The sequence below is a fragment of the Coptis chinensis genome, chromosome 6, assembly GCF_015680905.1.
Source record: "Coptis chinensis isolate HL-2020 chromosome 6, ASM1568090v1, whole genome shotgun sequence".
Classification (NCBI taxonomy): Eukaryota; Viridiplantae; Streptophyta; class Magnoliopsida; order Ranunculales; family Ranunculaceae; genus Coptis; species Coptis chinensis.
Window position 1 is genome coordinate 90,838,745 of NC_141461.1, and position 21,250 is coordinate 90,859,994.

The following is a 21,250-nucleotide window of genomic DNA, read 5'->3' on the forward strand; positions in this document are numbered from 1 at the left end:
TTCCATAAGTACCCAACCATAGTAGGAGACGGAACAAATTTTTAGCTCTACGCCTTTACCAAGGAAAAAAAGGAAAGTAAAGAAAGCAAGTAGGTCTTGTGTATTACCGGTTGGAATCTCTGATTTTGGTGTTTGATCAGCTCCGTGTGTATAGATTTTAATGTTAATCAAGCTGAGCTGAGCGAATGTGGTAGGTTTGTAGTTTGGTAGGTTTGTGTCTGTCTATCTTCATCTCTCTCTCTCTCCTTCTTTTTTCCTCTCTCTCAGCCAAACCCATCTCTCTCTTCCCCACTCTACTACTAATTCCATTGTGTACTAAATTCGCATCTCCAACTGTCCTCGTAAGTTGCAACAGACAAGGGTTAAAAAAAAAATTGTGCCCACGTTTAAACAAGCAATGTACCATTTGGCCCTTGAAAAAAGTCCCAAACGCCTCAATTTATTAGACAGATATTTGGTGTGTTTTTTCGCTTTCCCTCCTCAGATGCAAAAGCAGACTCCACCTCAAATTTCCCTCCAATAAAACCATTTTTCGATTCCTTTGAAATTTCTCTCTCTCTCTCTCTCTGTTTCTAGGGTTTCGCTTCAAAAACTCTTTCCATTCATTTCTCCCTTCACATTCTCACCATGTCAACCAGGTACTTCTCTCTCTCTCTCTCGGAAAAGAAAATTTATTTGCAAGGTTATAACTTTTCTGCACATTTATCATGATTTTAGTATGCAAATTGAGCTTGAAATTCAATTACTGCCATATTTGTTGTACAACTGACTCTGTGATGATTCCTTTACAAAACATTTAAGCTTTAGACTACAAAGACTAAAGATTTTTAGTTTAAGCTGTTTATTTATTGGTAATTGGTAATGCTACTTGTATGTGGCCCGAGGCCATATAACTGCATTGTAACACAACTTCTTTTGAGTTTCTTGTACTAATATTGCTTGAGTGAAAAACTTTGTACTAATAACTTTCGGTCAGTTGTATTAATATTAGTAACGTGATATGGATGTTCCTGCTACAAACCTTGAACAAAATTTTAACATCAGGGTAAAATGAGTCCCCTTTACAATAGGATAATGAGACACCAAGGCCCTGCTGAAAGGCGGCGATGGAACTCTGTTTATCTATCTGTAGTGAGTTCCTTCTTAGCGAGAGCCACTCTTCTATAAATCAGCCACCTCATTCGCACATTGGCAAATACGTGTTTGAGTTGCATGAAAGTTTCGTTGTGTAATGTCACAAGTACTAATTCATTCCTTTTTCGTGCTTTTACTGTTTAGATTGTTGTTATTCTCTTACTTTTTCAGAGATTTATTTCTGTAATGTTTATATCTTTTTACATCAAGTGTTTAAGTATTTTGCTCTGCATAATCCAAGAAGAATGGTTTCACTATGCTACAAAATCTCTTAAGAGTTGGCTTGGAGGACTAAAGTGACATTTCCGCTTTATGTGTGCAGTCGGCATCCAGAAGTTCTGTGGGCACAGCGCTCTGAAAAGGTCTACCTCACCATTGCTTTACCCGATGCAAAGAATGTCTCTGTGAAAAGTGACGCTCAAGGGTTGTTTAGTTTCTCGGCCATGGGAGCACAAGGTGAATCTTTTGACTTCAGTCTGGCACTTTATGGGACAACAGATCCTGAGGTATGCATGCTGACACTCTTTACTTAAAGTCATAGATTGGATTCGGTTTTAGTTTTCCCATGCCTTCATTTTCCTTCTCCACCAACCACTCCACACATCAACCGTCACACCCTGAAAAGTAAACGAAAAAAAGATTTTGCAGGGATGGGATTTGTGGTGGGAGACTGAGTGATGGAAAAGTCCTCTATATAGAAATGTCAAATGAGGGATTTGATCCCCATCCCTCAACACACACACACACACACACACTATAGATAAAAGGAAAGAAGAAAAGAAAAAGAAAATGTAAAGCTTTTTGAATAGCTTTACGTTTCACTTCTCTTACTCAATATAGAAATGTCATGCGAGCACCCTTTGTGGAAAGGAAATGTGGGAGTATTTCACTTCTCTTACTCAATGCCTGGGAATATTCTTCTGCCTTCTCTATCAAGAGAGAATCACAGCTGGGGAGGCAGCTATGTTAGTTTGTTGGTTTCAAAAGGTTCCACCCCCACCCACCCAGTTTTACTTTATATATCTCCCTCTCTTTCTAATGATGTCTGATTTGTTCTGGTGCAGGGATGTAAGGTAAGTGTTGGGTCAAGAAACATTATTTGCTCAATACAGAAAGAGCAGAAAGGTTGGTGGAATAGACTCCTTAAGTCAGATGAAAAACCTGCTCCATACATCAAGGTTGATTGGAACAAATGGTGTGACGAGGATGAGGAAGAGTCACTCAACTGTAAGATAATTTGGCATGTCTTAAATGTTGAACTTATGTCTTGTAAAACTTTATTTTGGTTTTCAATAAATAAAAATATAACTTGGTATTAGTTCTTTAAGTTAATATAATCTCTTCCCCCCCTCTCTCTCTCTCGCTCTCTGCCCCGTCTCTGTTGTCTTCTTTTGACACAAATACATATCTGTCTTTGCCATGGATACGGATTGTCTGACACGGCAAAATCTCAAAAATTGAGGTATATCACACCCAATATGTGTCGGTGTGTAAGTGCCTTCTAGCTTAGTTGGTAAAACCTTTGGGTGATGATACTAGAGGTCTGGGGTTCGAACCCCGCTACACACTATTGAGTTATTGGTCTCTTTAAAAATAGGTTTGCCCACACATTTTTGCAGGTGCCGACTTAGCAAAGTCAGTAAAATCTTTGGGTAATGATACCAGAGGTCTGGGGCTCGAACCCTGCCAGCATCAAAGAGTTACTTATCTCATTTAAAACAGGCTTGCCAATAAAAAATAAAAATAAAAATAATATGTCGGTATGTGTCCTACACGGATGTGGATATGTATCCAACATGGATTATTTTTGAAATATGGTGTCCATGTAACATAGGCTGTCTTTGTCCTTTTTGTTTGCTCTTGTTTATCCCCCCCCCCCCCCCAACACACACACACACACAAAATAATAATAATAATAGATTACATGTATTTGATATGTGCTACAGTACAATCTTCAGTTCAAGCATTAGTGTATATTTCTTTTTTCTGAAATCTATACTGTTGTTACAATACATTCATTGATTGTTTACTCTTTTCATTCTTGTTATCTTTCAGCAGTTGGCAATTTCATACATGAAATTTCAATATCAAGTTATCAAGTGCTCAATAAACATCAAGTTGATACCTAACGCTGACTTTTTTTTGTTACAGCTGATCTCTCTTCTGAAGATGATGGTGCTGCGGTAAGTTGATGCTCCTTCCTATTTATTGCACTTTTTTTTTTTTTTTTTTTTAAAAGTCTGCTGCATGTTATATCTCTTTATGTTTATAATCATGCAGGATAATGGTGAAGATGAGAGCAGCGATGAGGAAGGAATGTTGTGTGAGTTTAGCTTCTTTTTCAACTTTCTGTGTCTGTTACTGGCAGGGCCGGCTTGGCAGGCCAACTAGGCGGCCGCCTAGGGCCCCCAGCTTGTTGGTTAAATTTTGGGCCCCCAAATATAATTTTATACCCATTAGACCACATGTAAATGACTCAAGGTTGTTTAGTCCAATCAAATTATGTGCAGTCCAGTCCACTCAAACATTGGCCTGTGTCCCTTCGTGTAAAAGACTTATTTTTTTCTCAATAATATAGACTTATTTTAAGAAACTCGCCTTGGGCCCCTCAAAGTTCAGAGCCGGCCCTGGTTACTGGGTGATGTTTTCTTAGGGTCTATGACTTCTTTCTCAGTTTCCCTGCTATTTGTCTCTTTTCTCTTTTGGGAAGTATTTGGATTGGGTTTTGGGACTTGAATTTCAAACCAATAGCCACTTGCAAACTTGCGTCTATTAATAGTCAATTACTGACATTGTTAACTAGACAATCAGTCTGTTACGTGCAGGGCCGGCTCTGAGATTGTGGGGGCCCTAGGGGAGTTTTTAAAATCAGGCCTTTATAAAACCCAAAATATCTAGTGAAAAATCATATGCATATTGTTTGTAAGTAAATAAGTAATTGTAAGGCACTTTGAACATCAAAATGAGAGTGATCTACTAGTTATAACCTTATACTTTCTTTATTCCAGCCCAAGTTCGACTCTAGATAGAGGCATTTTTCACAAATTAAACACAAAACTGGGCCTAGTATAGTATTGGTCGCACCAAGTGGAGGCCTTTTCAGTGGGCTATTTCGTGGGGGCCCTAGGCGGCTGCCTATGCTGCCTACCCCTCAGAGCCGGCCCTGGTTACGTGTCAAGTAGCAGTTACCAAGGATGTTGACCCTTCTTTTTTATATATAATGTAATGACCATCACTAGCAGAAAATGAAGATCTTCTATAATTATCACACCAATTTAGTCTAGCTTGAGGTTTCCTTAATCCATTTGTTTGAAAAAAGTTCATAGATACTTTGACACTTTTTATGAGAAAATACTCTATTTTGTTTATAAAGAAAATTAAGGCATTTATAATTTTTATGCTATTTTGGGGGTAATGCCTCGTCATTTCTTCCTATGGATAATGAGCAGTTATATTCTTGCGTTTTATTCTGATAATGAATCAATACTTGCAGACCTCCCCGACTTGGAGAAGGCTAGAGGGAAGTGATAAACTGATGCTGACATAAGAAACTCGGTTACTTATCATGGGAGGCATATCTCTGTGAACAAGTCGGACGCAGGGTGAACATGTTTGTACCTGGTTTTTGTAAAAATATCCGATTCATCCTAGTTCACTGTACACCATGTTTCAACTTAGAGACTTCAATAGTTAAATTGCCCCCAAACTCCAGTTAGTAGGTTCTGGATCTTGTTTAAGGTGTTGGGGATCTGAAATGTAGACTTAATCATTTACAGGTTTACTCCTTTAATGCTTGTAGTTATTCAACATTGATGCTATTATCAGTTCCAGGATTTAGTATAAAAAAGATTAGGAAACAAAACGTACTCAAAATACATCTCTCAACCGTTTGAGGTCAAGGGAGCCTTTAACTGGCCCTTATTGCCTGCTACTTCTGTAGACAAAAGCGAATTAGGGTTGTCAAATGATACCTCCCACCATTCCTGTTTTTGGCCCAGTTTTCTAGTACTGAAGAAATTACTGAGTTCAAACTGTAATCCAAAAAGACCAAAACTGTGGCGTCATTTTGGTTGAGCATATCAGATTAAATATTGACATCAGTTGCAGAGCCCGAATGGCTTATATCAGCTTTGTTTGTTGAATCAAGCACCGGTACACCCTGCACACCCTAGAAAAATTATTTACTTATTTAGGTTACAGTTTATTTTGTTGCCTACAATCCACACTGAACCACTAGATATCCTAGGTCAAATATCATTAGTAAGACACCTTTTTCATTAATTATCATTTTAATTAGCACAAAACGCCATGTCTTGATGGATAATGTACTGTGGTCAGCAACTCAGCATCTACATAAAGTGGTGACAATGCACTGTTCAATTTGTGACGTTGATGCTATAATCTGAATTCTGAACTTAGACCGACAAAATTATGTCTTTGAAAGTTACTATCCAAGATGTGAATTGGAGTTCTCATGAAGAAGATGGACTCATATACACAGTACCAATGCACCTTATTCAGAATTTAACAGCTTAGTCCAGTAAAAACATCTCTTATCAGTTCATTTATCCATATTCGGTAGTATGCTACAAAATAACAAGGTAATATAATTAAGTCTGTCGACATGCTGAGATCACCAAGGAACTTGCAGGCTCATCCGCTCATGTAGAAGACAGAGGATACAGAAAATACGGAAAGCGCTGAACCAACTTTTATAATGTGTGTTTTCTATGATTCTATCTACCCTGCGGCCTACACTATGGTGTCTTGTCTTCAGTCTGTACAGGAATGGCTGGAATTGAGTCCCACCACTCCTTTAGGCGTCTTTGGCTTCTGTCACTTTCAGCATTCTTGCCACGCTTCATGGCATTCGTGATAAAAATATATACTACTGAGGTCATTATGATGAACTTCAATGGGACAACTGCTAAAAAGATTGCAAGCCCAATCATCACTAACATCACCATATCAGTGTGCTGCAATCATAAATACCAGGAAAAAAGAAAATTATGTCTGAGCAAACCACAGCAAATTCATACCAAAGGAAGTGATAAAATCATCTCAATCTATAAACCACAGTCAATCAGTCAATCGTAATGATACTATAATAGTTTAACTGCTAGAGTGCTAGTGTTGTACTCGAGCAATTGCATGCGAATATTGTGGTTTTGATACTAACAAAACAATAAAGAAAGAAAACAGCAGGTGCCGACTAGCAAAGTTGGTAAAATCTTTGGGTGATGATACCAGAGGTAGAGGTATGGGGGTCGAACCCGCCAGCATCAAAGAGTTACTGATCTCATTTAAAACAGAATTTAAAACAGACTTGCCAATCAAAAAAAAAGAAAGAAAGAAAACAAATCCAAACAAGTGGCCACAATGAAATGCAGCAGAGAGAAGACAGCAAACAGATGGAAATTACCTTGGGTGCATAGGAGAACATTATTGACTGAATTTTCAGTATGGAAATATTCGCTTCTAGAACCCATGCCTGCACACTTTTTAACCCATGTTGTGCAGACACAATGCTCTCCACAGTTGATTGATCAGAACCAGTGTACACCACAATCCCGCTGCATCTGCGTTTTATTCCCGTATGTCTGGCTCGATACATTTTTTGTACGCCCCAAATCAACAGTGCAGCTATTGCCTTGTTTATCCACTCCCTGCGTCATACCAGGACACAAGCCTGTAAGCGACTGATGTATGTTTCATTAAGTATAGAAGGAGATATATCTTACTTATAGGTAACTATCAGTGCCGTGGAAAGCACAAGTAGGGTGGCTAGAGGTCTCTCCCATTTAAGAATTTTTTGAATCCACGGAACCACATTCTTTAGTGGGCTTAGCAGCTCCTACAAAAGAAAATCACAACAGCATTGTTAATGGGCGGCTAAAGCATTACTCTGCAGAATGCAAGAGTGGCCTGACAGAACTCATTTTATGTCATAGCTTACCATTAGAACAATGAAACTATCACTTATTCCTTCTTCTTTCAACCCTTCGACCGTAGCCATGGCAACATCAACTTCCCTTGCTTCCTCTCTTACTTGATTGATTGTAGTTTCCAATGATGAAAGATTTTCAGGCTGAGCTGTTGGGCTCTCATTAACCTCTTCTTTAAGCTCCACTCTTGAGATATTAGGATGAGATATATTCAAATTCTTGAGAATTGAACTTGCACTGCATGGGTGTGCGGTATTAACTTGTTTTAGGGTGTTTGCAAGTTCTTCAAGGACATAGTCTCCCTTGGGTAAGTCATGAAACAATGTGAAAATCAAGAAACTAGTGGGAGCTGGAGGTGATATCCGTAGCATCTCTCTTGCAGCATGGAGCCTTACAATCGCTAAAATCATTCTTGCATGCATTTCCCATGCTTGAAGAGGAGAAATTTCCTTGTTTTTTGATAAGAACTGGTGCAGTAGGATAACTTCCCTTATCAGAGTCAGCCAGTGTTCACGTCTAGTGGAACTTGTCATCTCAGGGAACTCCAACACCAGAGACTCTGATCTGCAAAATTAGCAGAAACTGCCTTATATAGTTAATCAAAGAGCTATACTATCAACCATGTTGCTAGCTAATTCTGGGTCAATGTGCAGGTCTGAGGCTCCGAGCTAAATCAGTAGGTAAAGTTTGTGGTAAATGTTCCTCGTTGCCACAGACGTGGGTTCAAACTTCAGTACCAAACGACATCAGGCAAGGGAGGGTGGTAGAGGTTAAAACCTAAAAGGATCTAACGTTTTAGAATACCATGCTTAATCTTCTACTATAATTGGAGATTTACTCTCTTTTTTCTTTCACATATGTTGAGATGCTTTGTCCTGAATTCACTCTGGTATATGTTTCCACCAGTGCTTTCATGTCATAAACAGTGAGTTACAGGCTGGGAATCAGGGATTAATAAGTTTAATCATAATCCTATGCAAAAACACTGCGAAGTAGGTCCAAGGACATAATGAAGCTTTTAATTGCCCTGGAGATGTTGGCACTTAGGGATGTACAAACTACAAAGCTAGTTGGGACACTAATCATGCATAAATTGTGTCCGAGTAAAAGTTCTTACAGTTGAGAGGATTCATAAATCAATGCCTTGTCAAAGATAGGTGCCCCCCAAGGACCTGTAGAAGCTCGTTTCACCCTATGATCTACTTCACTGGAAAGGTCAATCTTCAATGCATCTTCGTAAGTGATAACTCCAGAAGCCTCAAAATAAAGTGCGTAATTTGTAAACGTAAGCCTACCTAGAAACAGGGACACCAATGATTAAAAGTAAGGACATATGCGACATGTTACTTGACAATCAACAAAACAGGAGTAGATTGGTCTCGAGGAAAGTAAATTCTATACACACCGGGCCAACTACTTCCTCCGATATGGCGCACTACCCTCAGTGTTTTTGAAGTCCCTTCCACATGCAATACATATTCATCATCTGCTAATACCACGCCGGTTGGCATAGGTTGTTTTCGCAAATGCTTGATGCACCTGCAAACTTAAACACATAAATGAATGCTTCACGAGTAAAATTAGCTAATGGAAACAAACAGTGTCAATACGTCAAGGGAATAACAGAAGGTCCCGAATAGTATAGATCGAAGTTCGAAAAGTTGCACATCTCAATTTCAATAAATGATAGGTTGTTTTCGCAAATTCTTGATGCACCTGCAAACTTAAACACATAAATGAATGCTTCACGAGTAAAATTAGCTAATGGAAACAAACTGTGTCAATACGTCAAGGGAATAACAGAAGGTCCCAAATAGTATAGATCGAAGTTCGAAAAGTTGCACATCTCAATTTCAATAAATGATGGTGGAATCATGTCATCTCCAACATCTGGAATGAAAAGCTTGACATCAAAATTAAAGATATCTGAAATTGTCGTTCAATCTTTTTAATTTGTCCTATTCAAAGTTTTACTATTAAAAACATCGCAACATCAAAACTGAATGGCAGGGCAGCCTAGCACACACTAATTCATGGAAGTTATCCAATTAAAAATAAAGATTTGCTTATAGGGAGCGTCGGAAACAGTTACTTGTGATTTTCTTTGAGAAATATATGGTAAGCAGGAAAATGAAGCCGATTTGCTGCAGCCGCTGTTAGTGTTTCAAAAGTAAATCGTCCGTTCACTACATCAACCACTAATGGGACCAAGGATCCCAACCACACAAACGCATCTTCTCCAACACTTGGTTCATCATCAACCTATAGACGCAAAAAATTGAGTTTAAGAACCTTATCATTTTAAAAAGCTTATATAGCAGGTTCTAAAAGATCTCAACCGTAAGGGGGATAGCATCTCTTTAGCCAAGCTATATGTGTCATAAATATATATGGCGAGCTATTGTAACTCTGTAACTGTAACCATCAGACGACATGATCACTCAAATTACTGCAGATGTCAGGATTCAACGGAAAACACCAATACAGTCATGGTAAGAAACTACTTACAAGGAGTGGCATGAGATCTGAGTAGAAAAGTGAGACTTCTTCTTCTTCTTGTCCTCCCACCCTTGAAGGCATCTTTTTGTCCTCTTTCTCCTTTGCTATCCCCTCCTGCAGCATTGAACGTGTTAAAGCTAAAACTATAAAGGGGGAATATTAAAAAAATAAAATAATGTTATATGTACACAACTTAAGTGATTTGCATAACCACAGTTTCTTCTTTTTTTTTCCTAGCTTAACTGTGTGTTGCTATTAATGGATGTCTTTAGTCTCTGAAATCCAGAATTGCACCCGCATATTTCAGACAACCTACCCTGACTCCCTTCCTTCACCGAAATACTAAAGTTTGTGCAATGTCACAGCTGGTGTACATTCCAAGCCCCCTGGTTTAGAGAGTCAAGGAGTTACTATATGGCAATTCTCCTCTCCTGTGTACACAATTTCAATTCTGACAAGAATATACAACACCTATCTAGCTTTCCACTATTTGTCATCATACATAGTTTCCCTTTTCTTTTGTTTGCAGATTTTTTGCATCATACTATCAATCATTGTGAAATATGAACTATTAAGTGACTACTAACAAGAATGGTCGTGAAAACAAACAGCTACATGAACCAAGATATAAGATATACTTAGTAGTGGTACAACTCATGTTCTGCCTGGTATTAAGTTGAACACAGAGTAACTAAACTTCATATGAAAAAGAGGTGCAAACCGTGTAAGAACTTGACTTTTCATCTCCGGACCTTGGTCTTTCCCAAGCAAGCATCATATCGAAGGTGAATCGGCTAAATGATCCATCATTTATATTCTCTTCGACATAGCAACATACTCTAGTCAAAGCCTTTGAGCTACAAAACTCAATCAATTTCCTTGAGTAATCACCTGTCTCAAACTTGTATCCAACCTCAAACTCTTCCACTATACCATCTACAGTAGTGTCCAGTGCCCTGAAATTCAATGTCAGCTTACGTGAGCAATGAACCAAAGCTATGCACAAACCATTAATTATATTAAATTAAAGAGAATGGTCTGGTGAACAATTATGTACTTATGTAGTGATCAACTAAATTGATTTTTTCAGGTGCTAATGACTAATCTACATTATGAATAGTAGAAATTAAAACAGCACCTACAATTTTTCTTTCATCAATTCAGCTCGAGAATAGTAGTAAACACTTTTGATAGCTAAGTTCTGAAATCAAGGTATATAAGCATTGCAACCAGGAATTGTGTGCAACTCGGATTGATTGTTTGTCTTGGAAACGTTTTTTTCCGCTAAACTAACTATAAGCATTACATAGTTATGTTAAGGGCATAAAATAATCCGACATTTTGGAGTGAGGAGTTCCTCAAGTTCCTAGATCATGTGTTCTGTTAACATTTTAAGCTTTTGACAACCAGAAGGGATCCAACAAGAAAACTTCTAGACCCAGACCTATATCTGGACTCATTTGGGGGCAAATAGGGATCCCACCCGGATAAAATGTTCGCAGGAGAGCTAAAGTTCGGTTTCGCCTAAAATTGTTTTTAGTACGCCACATCAGCGCTATATAGGGGTGGAACTCGGGGTGGGTTGGGTTGAGACATAACCGAATCCACTCCAAGTTTCAAATGCTTCAATCCGGCTCGAGACCAACTCTGGTCAGTTTTAAATTTTCAGCCCAAATTCTAACCCGACCAATTCGGGTTGGGTCGGATTGGTCCGGTTATATTTTTCGGGTTTTTTTGGAATTACAAGATAAAAAATACTAAAATTGAAATCTTCTAATGAAAAATCAAAGAGATTAAATGTTTAAAAGAGAAACTAATTTTGTTGATTACATTATTCTCTCTAAAATAAAGATTTTCAATTTTATTTTTGATATTCTAATCCAAAAACAACCCGAAATCGAGTTGGGTTTTAATCCGAGCCCAGACCACGGATATGATAGGTTTTAGTCAGTTGGGCTTGGACTAACCCGACCCAATTTTCACCCCTAGCGCTATAGCAATATTTGAACTTTTGAAGATGGTCCCCCTATGTGCCTGATAAATAATGGAATCAAAATGTGATCAATGTGGTGCACGAAAGGTGAAGGTGAAGGTTAAGTATTCGAAGGGGTTAAGTACGTACATATTCACATTTATTTAAAGCTAGCGCTCTGTTATATTAGGCTCACAAATGCATCAATCAAGAGCATGCAGCAGAATGACAGATGTACCATACACCTCGTGATATGATACGTAAAACTCAGAGAGAGAAATAAAGAGAGAGAGTTTACTCTGCACATTTGTGAAGAACCTTATTAGCAATGGAAGAAAGATGTTTCTTCTTCTCCACTGTCATCATCCTTGAAGTTTCTAATGAGTAATGGATAAGCCAGATTCTAAGTTTATTTTTTACCATGTTCAAACGCTGTTTTATAGTAATGCGGTTTCTTTCTAGTCTGACACGTGGAGTCCATGCGACACTTGGTGCACTGTTCGAGGGTTTCTTTCTAGTCTGACACTTGGTGCATGTTCGAGGTTCACGAACTTTCATCCAGCCCGGCTAAACCGGACTGTTAACTAGTGGGCTGGGCCAATGCCAATCTGGCTAATTGTGTAATTCTTATAAATTCAAAAATAAATTGTTTGCGAGCGGACTCGAACCTTGCTTCCCCAAATCAAACAACTTATACATCACTTGTCGCACCACTATTCCAACGAAATATTACTGATATATGAATATATACATATATATATAGTTATTTAGTTCAAGTAGTGAACCACTGGTCCAACCACTAACCCAATGACCCAGTCCCTTCACCGGGTTGACCTCCGGGCTGGGTCTGATAACACTGCTTTCATCGCCACCAAGCCCGAAAATAGTGACAAATCGGGCCAGGAGAAAGTCAACCCCCGGGCCTAAGTGGACTGTGGGCTTGGATGCCTGGACCCATAGTGGGCTGGACCAATTTAGATTTGTTTCTCAAATTTCATCATGATGTTGTGATACACAAGAAGGTTGAAGATTTCTTAAACCAAATTGTTTCATAAGGTTTGAGATTTACAACTTCTTTGGACCGGAAACAATCAGTCTTTATCCTGCTCGTCCTCCACCAAACAACCGAAAACAATCAAACTTATATTAAGCGAATTTTCATGCAATGTAATATAATTTGCTAACTTGATTTGATTTTCTGAGATAGGGCTTTGGTGTAACCATGCAATGTAGCTAGCTTTATTGATGCTAGGTTGGATATAAGATATTTCATTCAGTCATAGCAAATGGGTTGCTCACTCTTATGGATAAACTTGCTTATCATGTTAAGTGATCACTCATGATGCTTAAGTTGTTGCACTTGTCATCAAAAATTTCAAAAAATTGTTTTTGGAGTGCACTTGTAAATATCGTCTCAATTCATCCTATTTCATTAGATTCGGGATGTGGTATGGTTCCGAAGGATGAACCGGATATGGACAGTTCCAATAAGATTTCATTCTTAAACCAAAATTCATTTTTTGATTTATTTCATCTATTCCATGACCGGAACAGGGGAGGATACACATTGCACCACAATTTTGAACTAGAAGAGAAATTTCAAGAAATGGCAGATCTATTAACTCTATCAATAACCGAACTTTCGATTCTTGGAATGGGATATTTACGGAATCCCCATGAATAGGATCAAACCTTATTCCATGGTATTTACATGAGATTTCTCTTTCTTATTCTTAAGCATTGAGAAATTCTATGGATTAAATTTTTAGTATTATCTTATTTATCACTTGTGTCTACTATTTAGGCAGAATACTGTCGCTTATTGTCACTAAGAAACTAAAAGAAACCTCAAAAAAGAAATCTATAAATATTATGAAATAAGCTATACTGACAGAAACAATGGCATTAGAACTAGGACAATTATTGTATGAGGTCTACCCGATGCTAAATGCAGAGGCGCATAATAGATCGATTTAAATAATATTTAAGTACTTGGAAAGTCTCAAGTGTAATATAATAGAAACAGAATTACTTTTTGTTCTAAAGTCTAATTCCTTTTGATTGAAATTGATGTTTATCTTATGTTATCGAGATAATGATAAAAAAATACAGCGAACTTTGGTTTTGGTTTCAAAAAATACAATGTCGTTTTTTTTTATTCAAAAAAGATAGCGTACTTTGATTTGGTTTCAATTGATACATGTCGTCCAATTTCTTTAATGACATATTTACTTGGACTGTTAGTTTCATCCGTGAGAAGTAGACTACACGAATTAGGATGGAGTAGTCAAAGAGTGCTTCATTCTTTCTTGGTTTAAGACTTTTCATGTTACACAATATCATCTCTGTTGTGGAAATTTCTTTACTTCGTTGTACAAGATCGAATTGATTACGATTCCAAATTTTCCAACAAAACTCTGCGGTGTATTTTTAACTTAAATCTATCTCTTCAAATTTGTGAAACCTGTAAAAGTATTTGTTACGTTTGTAACATGATGTTGTGAAAATACAAGAATAATGGCTTCAGAAACACTTGTAAATTGTAATAGCCAAACTGCCAAAGTACGGAGAAGTACTCCACATTTTGTGTGTGTGTGTTTATACGGTTATATAATGAGTCCGAATTTGTGGACAAGTCTGTAAACAAACATCAGTTTCTTATTGGTTAACAGTTTTTTTTGGTAACTTTTAACAGTTTTTTTGGGTAGTTTAATAGTTTTTTTGGGCAGCACTCTACCAATCACCAGCTGCTGTTTTGTGGACAACAAATAGTTGCTTGTCCACAAACATATTTCGTTATATAATTCGAGAAGTGTCAACTACAATTGCAAAAAGGTCGTTGTCACAATGTCACCTAATAAAGTTAATTTATTTATATATTAAGATAAAGCCTACTTCCCTTTCCATGAATTCCACACGATCTTTACTCCGGTCACTATTTCACTAAGTCTTTCTTGACCCTACCGAGAGAATAAGAAATTTCCAGTCTTGACTTTGTTCTGACTTTTCTTCCTAACTATCCATATAATAATTGAATCAATGAAATATTCATACTAATTTCTCTAAATAATTCATTAACTATACCAAAATTGGAGGGGATGACGTTGTCGAATATGGAATTAGACTCTACCACATCCCATGTCTTAACTTTCTCAAAAAAATCGCCCAACTCTATGCAAGAGAGCGGAGCTTTGCTTGATACATGCGGCTTTTGATGTCGAGGTTGATCTCTAATTTACTTACTCCATGATTGGATTGAAATGGAATATCTAATTTCTTAGCTTCATCCGTCAACGTCTACCGAATGGCCATTTGTTCCAACACCTCTTACTGTTCAAGGCTTGAATATGAGAAATCCATGTGATGGATCAACCGCGTTGAAGAAGATCAATTCATCTCATGCCTATTGCTTATGCCAATAGCTTGATTAATACTAACAAATGATTAAATACAATCAGCGCCTCCAAGAGGTGCTGAAGACTGAAAGTTAAAAAAGAATCAAGAGGGAGAAGTAAGGACTTTATTTCTATGTTGAGAACTTGGAGCGGTAGACAAAGCGAATGGTTTTTGTAACCATTTAGAATTAGTAAGCGAAGAGTTTTTTAGGTTTAATTTCACAATTAAAATTCTTTTTCTTTTTTACATTTTTTTTTGAAAGATGAAGGGTTTTGGAATTTGGGAGAACTGTTTAGTACTAATTATGGCCTAATTAATAAGTTTATTAAGAGTTGTGAATCTTAATTGCAAATTTAATGCGCTAATTGTTCTAATAAAGGTTTTCACAATTAATATTCCATGATTAATATCCCCTTTAATTTCTAATCCAACTCACTCACTTTGGTAGCACTATTGTAACCCTTGATTTATACCCCTGAAATCGAATCACTAATTATGCCCTAATTAATAAGTTTATTAAGAGCGGTGAATCTTAATTGTAAATTTAATGCGCTAATTATTCTAATAAAGGTTTTCACAATTAATATTCCATGATTAATATCCCCTTTAATTTCTAATCCAACTCACATGCTTTGGTGACACTATTGTAACCCTTGATTTATACCCCTGAAATAGAATTTCAGTCGTAGGTCATAAAACTTCCCTCCTTGTTATATTGCAAATTTAATGCGCTAATTATTCTAATAAAGGTTTTCACAATTAATATTCCATGATTAATATTCCCTTTAATTTCTAATCCAACTCACACGCTTTGGTGACACTATTGTAACCCTTGATTTATACCTCCTGAAATCGAATCCCAGCCGTAGTTCATAAAACTTCCCTTCCTTGTTATATTGACTAGGCATAACCCGTACCTTCGACACGGTTGTCTTTATGTTTTTTAGAAAAAAAAAGTTAATATATATAATTACTCAATATCATTTGTTTAATGTTCACAAAAAAAAAACATATATTCCTAAGACATATCAACTTTAACATGTAGTTGCAGTTTTTGACTTAATTGAGTAATTTTTAATTATATTAATATGAGCTCTTATTGTCAACACAGTACATGTTTTTATTTAGATACTTTAGTAGGATTTTTTTTTTCAATAAAAAAAATATAACTAATTGTCAATGATGTTATTAGATTCAATTGATCTACATTTCTAGTGGCTATGCTTATTGGTATAGTTTTTTAAATCATGGAATATGTCTAGAAACTTGACAATGGTATATGTATTTTGCAAAATAGACCTCTTTAATTAAATATATTGCATACAAAGACACAATATATGGTTAAGGAGCTGCTTAATGCTTACAATCACTACAAGAAAATTGAGCTTTGGCCACAGGTACAAACAAGCTTTAGCCACGGTTATTAGCTGTTGCTAGGGTTCAACGGCCCATATCCGTGGCCAAGTTTTTCGGTGGCCGTGGGGTATTGTTTGTGTATTTGGGTCTCAGTTCCCATTTTAGCCACGGTTGTGTCCATTGTTTTTTCAACCGTTGGATTAGACTTTGTTTTCAATGTCTGGTTCAGATCACATTAAACCGTCGTGAAAATAAGCGGAGCTGTAAAACTATTATCAAATATTGAAGGAGGGCTCCAGAACAACTCTTCCTCTCTAAAATGAAATTATCTTCTCTCCTGTAACAATTCTTTACTTCCCCTTCGTCTCTTACTCCAGGACAAGCATATATTTTTTCCCTCACCTCGCGCTCATTAAGGTCAAGTGATTCTTTCACCTTGTCTACTCTTGAGTAAACAAAAGAGGGAAAATGGGCGTGTTGGTGCTGCCACCAAGAGCCAACTGAGGTATTTTTCGTCCTTTTCTCTCTCTTTTCTCTCAATTCCTAACTGATGATATTTATTTTTTGGTTGATCTGCTAGGGTTTTTCAAGTTAGTTGTTTGGGCACCCAAAAGGACAAACCTTTATTCATTATTCCAACGCAAAATTGCTCAATCTAGAAGAAAGCTTGCTTTAACGAAGGTAACAAATATTTAGGGTTTCAATATTTTTTAAAGTGGGGTTTTGGCTAAGCATAAAAGTGTGTGATATGTTTAATTTTAAATAGTTGTTTGTTATTGTTATTAAACCTTATAATCGGTTATTTATTATAATTATATATAATAAATTAGGATTGCTGTATGAAAAAGAGATTACGAACTTAGAAATTAGGATTGTTGAGGTAAATTCCTGTTACTACATCTTAGAGACTTAGAGCATGTTTTGTTTTGATCGTGCGACACTTTTATTTTATTCATCTTTTTGAAGTTACTTGGGGCGTGCAAAAATGTTGAGTTGGAGGAGTATCGTCCATTTGAAGGATGATTGTCGAAGATCTTGGGTATGTTTATAGGTTTTGATTCTATTATTTTCTAGTCATATTTTATGTTTGAGATCTAACGATGAAGCCTTGGTAAATGTGTTCTTAGTGTCCAGAGGGTTAGATCAGTGGATAACCACATTTGTACGGTGTTAAAACTGTGCCAAATAGCCCCGGTAACTTGCATGGTCTTTATACACACTTACATAGTTAGGAAATGGTCCCCTAAATCCAATTAAGATCCAGAAATTAGTGTCTTCCGATATCATGTTCTATTAGGAAATTTTGCTAGTCTCTCTTATATACCTGAGTTACGCGACATACAACAATGTATGTCATGTTCGATTAGGAAGATGAACTGTTAGTTTCTCTCTTATATATCTGAGCAATGCAACATTAGATATCATGTTCAATTAGGAAGGGGAAGATGCGGAGAAGTTCAATAAAGAAAGAATCAACTTTAGTGCTAAAAATTTTGTAATTAACAAAATTCCTATCGCTATCTCCCTATGAGGTTGGGTTCACTGTATTAGTTTTTCTTAGTTGATAAAACTCAATTCTATTAATGAAGCAGTAAAAGTACGAGTGTACAACACATCAAAAGGAGGATCTATTCTAAAAGAATCGCGCATCCTTTCTCTTGCTCATTTCTACTTGGATAGATTTGTAGTATAGGGTCATACCATTCATTTTTAAATTGTAAGAATCTAGGCCAACATTATCCAAATAGATTTTACTCCAAGTGGAAGGCTTGGAGGGCTTGCAACTGAATGGAAATATCACAGCTTTGTAGGTGACTAGCATTTTAGCTGTGAGTCTGCTACCATATAACTCTACTTGAATGTGTGCTTGGAACATAGCTCCTTACTCAATTGAGCTGTAATAAATGTATTTAATTTTAATTTTAAATCTGTTTCATAGACACAGGAACACCATAGTACAAGTGTATGACAACAGCCAAAAGATTGTAAACGTACTTATTAAAAATTCCACCATTTGCAGTGCCATGTTATGGTTCAATAACACAAAAGACTGAGGGCGCTTGGTATATTAGTAACCTCAATGACAGATAATCCTTTTAAGTGCATTAGAGACTGGAAACAAGGATTTCATCAAACGAAATATGAAATGTCATTGGAAACATGGTACGGTTGGTATGGAACATAGTAAGACCTCGGTGCGAACTGGGGATCCAAAATCGGATGCCCGAATTTCATTGACGCAGTTAGTAAATAAAATTTATTAAGGTGCTTATTGTAGGATATGGCACAACTTGTAGTAATATCTTGATTCTTGATGTAGGATTCATGTTTTCATCGCTAATATTTTGGAGTAAGAGGTGGTCTAGACATCTGGAGTTCTCCACTTGGTTTTGTAGCCTCCTTTGTACCTTATGTTTGCTGTACTAGTATTATGGTGCTTTATTCTGTAGATTTATTTTGGATCTCGTGCAAACTTGAGAGTGATAGAAGTTTGGATGAAACAAGAAAACTTGTTTCTGAGATGCAGAATTCCATTGCATGCTTGGAGCATGACCTTGCTAAGGGCTCTGACCTAATTAACCGAAAAGGAGAGAAGGATAAAGGAAAATTTGGTAGTTGAGGTACTTAGTTTATTCAGTTATTCTGTCCACCGCCTTGGTGCTCCCATTAGCAATTTTATATATGTAGCTTGTTTACAAATCACAATGGTCTCATTTTAATCGATTCTATGCAGGGTAAACCATTTGTTTGATTATATATGCAGCTTGTTTGATTATAGAGATTACTAAATAATCTATATAATTGTTATTGTTATTGTTATTCTGATTTTAATGGTGTTCTTGTACTTATCCTGAATGGTCGTGCTTCTTCTTGAAATAACCCTTCGTGATATTAATGTATAACTTATATACATCAAAATGATAAGTAGATGTAAGAAGTTCAGTTCGAAAATTTTGCTATAGAATATTAGATCTGATGCTACATATACTAAGAAAACGCCTGGACTTCAAGAAAACCTATTAGTGTACAATGTAAATTCGATGAAATTTCTGTAGCTTGGGTTGTGGCATCATTGTTTTGATTGAACTTGCATGTTTGTGAGGGATCATTTTCTAAGACAGAACAAAACCTTTCAATATGCATTTTGATTTGACCAGCAAAATTTATTAGGTTTGCTACTTTGCTATTATCACTATTGTTTAGATTTACCTTTTTGCCTTCTAATTTTGTTTTGGTTTAAATAAAGAAACTCTGAGGAGATCCCTTGGGGCGACACTGGAGCTAAATTTGTTGTTGAGTCGACTGGTGTGTTCATTGACAAGGACAACCAGCTGCCAACTTGAAGGTTAGAAATGATGGACATTTTACTGGTTCATTTTAAGATAAGGAGTTGAGAATATAACTTTCATATCTTCATTTGTGGTTAAGTGTATATATATATATTTTGCCTATTTTAAAATTTTATTGTCTTTGTTTTGGATGTCTTGGTGATCTGGGTGGTGCAAAATGGGTTATCATTTCTGCCCAAAGCAAAGATGCTCATATGTTTGTTGGGGGGAATACAAATCGACATCCCATTTGTCTCAAATGTATAGTTGCACTACCACCGCCTTTACTCCCCTTGCCAAAGTTTTCAAATTGATACATTTTGCATCAATTGGATTGGTTGATCTACTTTATATCTTTTGTGTAGAGGCTGTTTTTTTCTCATTGTGCATCATGTTGAATGTCATCAATGACAAGTTTGGCATTGTTGAGGTCTTATGACCAATTGTTCCTCCCTTTTTTTTTTTTTTTTTTTTTTTTCTTACATTTTTCTTACACTGAGGGAAAAATCATTAAATCATTTTTTTAAATTAATTTCTTCTATTGTGCAGCCACACAGAAGACTGTTGATGACCATCAATCAAAGGCTGGAGAGGTGGAAGGGCTGCATCATTCAACATCATTCCCAGCAGTATTGGTGCTAATAAGGTACTAGCATAACATTTTTTTTTCCCTTTGGTATGGAGTGCTAATCTTTAGGACTAGATTAAAGTTTGAGATCAATAAAGGTGAAGTTTAGTTGGTTGGGTTGCTTATACTAAGTTAAGGAAATGTTAATTTATTGTCAGAAAATATTATGAGAAGGGTGAAATATTTTTGTTGAGTGTGGATATTTGAAGTTGGTCAAGACAGATGAGAAGACAGATATAGTTATTTAATTTCCTAAAGCTAACCGATATGAGACATACTGTAACGCCCGTATTTAAAATACATATTAATTAATTAATTAATTTATTTATTTATTTATTTAAAATTTGTTGGATTGGATTTGGGATATGTGGGCCTGATTTATGGGCCTGAGTATGTATTGGGCTTGGGTTTCAAACCCAAGTATATAATCACATTGTTATAGAGAATATGGTTTTTAGAGAATAAAATAAAATAAAAATGGAGGCAGAGATAAAAGTTGGATTTCTAGAGCGTTAGAGCGCGACGATTCGGACGATGAGGGATTCGTCGAGTTGAGTTTTAATACAGGTGAGTAGCTATTTTGCTATTTCACCGAATTTATAGTTTTCGTGTATCGGTGTATACTGTCTAAGATTTCTGCCTATTGATACTGCTTATTATCTTGTTTTACTCGACGTCGTGCCTGTCGTATTATTAAACTTCGTTAAATATCTGAAATTGTATTTGAACTGTCGAACTGTGATACTGTGTTGTGTGTGAGTTGATTTCTGATTGGTGGTCGCGATTTGGGGAGCTTATGCGCTGTTCATGGCGGCTAAATCCCCACCGATAGTATTGCCTGTAGATTTTATAGAACTGTTGAAGCTCTGTTCAAGTTTTGAACAGGCATTAATGGCGTCAACCCCGCAGAAATCGTGCTGCATAGTTTTTAACGTTTTGTTTGGTTGCGGTTTTTAAACTCCTATTGTTATGAAGTGTTGGGTATATGGTA

General features: G+C 36.6%; 2 protein-coding genes across 4 annotated transcripts; one reads left to right on the forward strand and one right to left on the reverse strand.

The window, feature by feature from the left end:
• Positions 1 to 27: 27 nt before the first annotated feature.
• Positions 28 to 4,924, forward strand: LOC147495332 (co-chaperone protein p23-2-like). Of its 2 annotated transcripts, XM_086563966.1 has the most exons (7): positions 161 to 638; positions 1,457 to 1,640; positions 1,975 to 2,121; positions 2,199 to 2,361; positions 3,286 to 3,317; positions 3,415 to 3,457; positions 4,628 to 4,924. In XM_086563966.1, exons 1-7 carry the CDS (start codon positions 628 to 630, stop codon positions 4,660 to 4,662), a joined length of 615 nt encoding a protein of 204 aa, XP_086420092.1. In that variant the 5' UTR covers positions 161 to 627; the 3' UTR covers positions 4,663 to 4,924. The 2 variants fall into 2 exon arrangements, with proteins under 2 accessions (XP_086420093.1, XP_086420092.1); XM_086563967.1 differs by lacking the exon at positions 1,975 to 2,121 and having other exon boundaries at positions 28 to 638.
• A 706-nt stretch (positions 4,925 to 5,630) lies between these two features.
• LOC147495333 (uncharacterized) lies at positions 5,631 to 11,979 on the reverse strand. Of its 2 annotated transcripts, none has more exons than XM_086563968.1 (10): positions 11,849 to 11,979; positions 10,300 to 10,534; positions 9,588 to 9,692; positions 9,172 to 9,341; positions 8,485 to 8,618; positions 8,197 to 8,374; positions 7,091 to 7,643; positions 6,876 to 6,988; positions 6,557 to 6,800; positions 5,631 to 6,110 (listed from the first exon to the last, which is right to left on the reverse strand). In XM_086563968.1, the coding sequence occupies exons 1-10, from the start codon at positions 11,971 to 11,973 to the stop codon at positions 5,892 to 5,894; spliced, it is 2,076 nt and encodes a 691-aa protein (XP_086420094.1). In that variant the 5' UTR covers positions 11,974 to 11,979; the 3' UTR covers positions 5,631 to 5,891. The 2 variants fall into 2 exon arrangements, with proteins under 2 accessions (XP_086420094.1, XP_086420095.1); XM_086563969.1 differs by lacking the exon at positions 11,849 to 11,979 and adding an exon at positions 10,721 to 11,038.
• Positions 11,980 to 21,250: the final 9,271 nt, after the last annotated feature.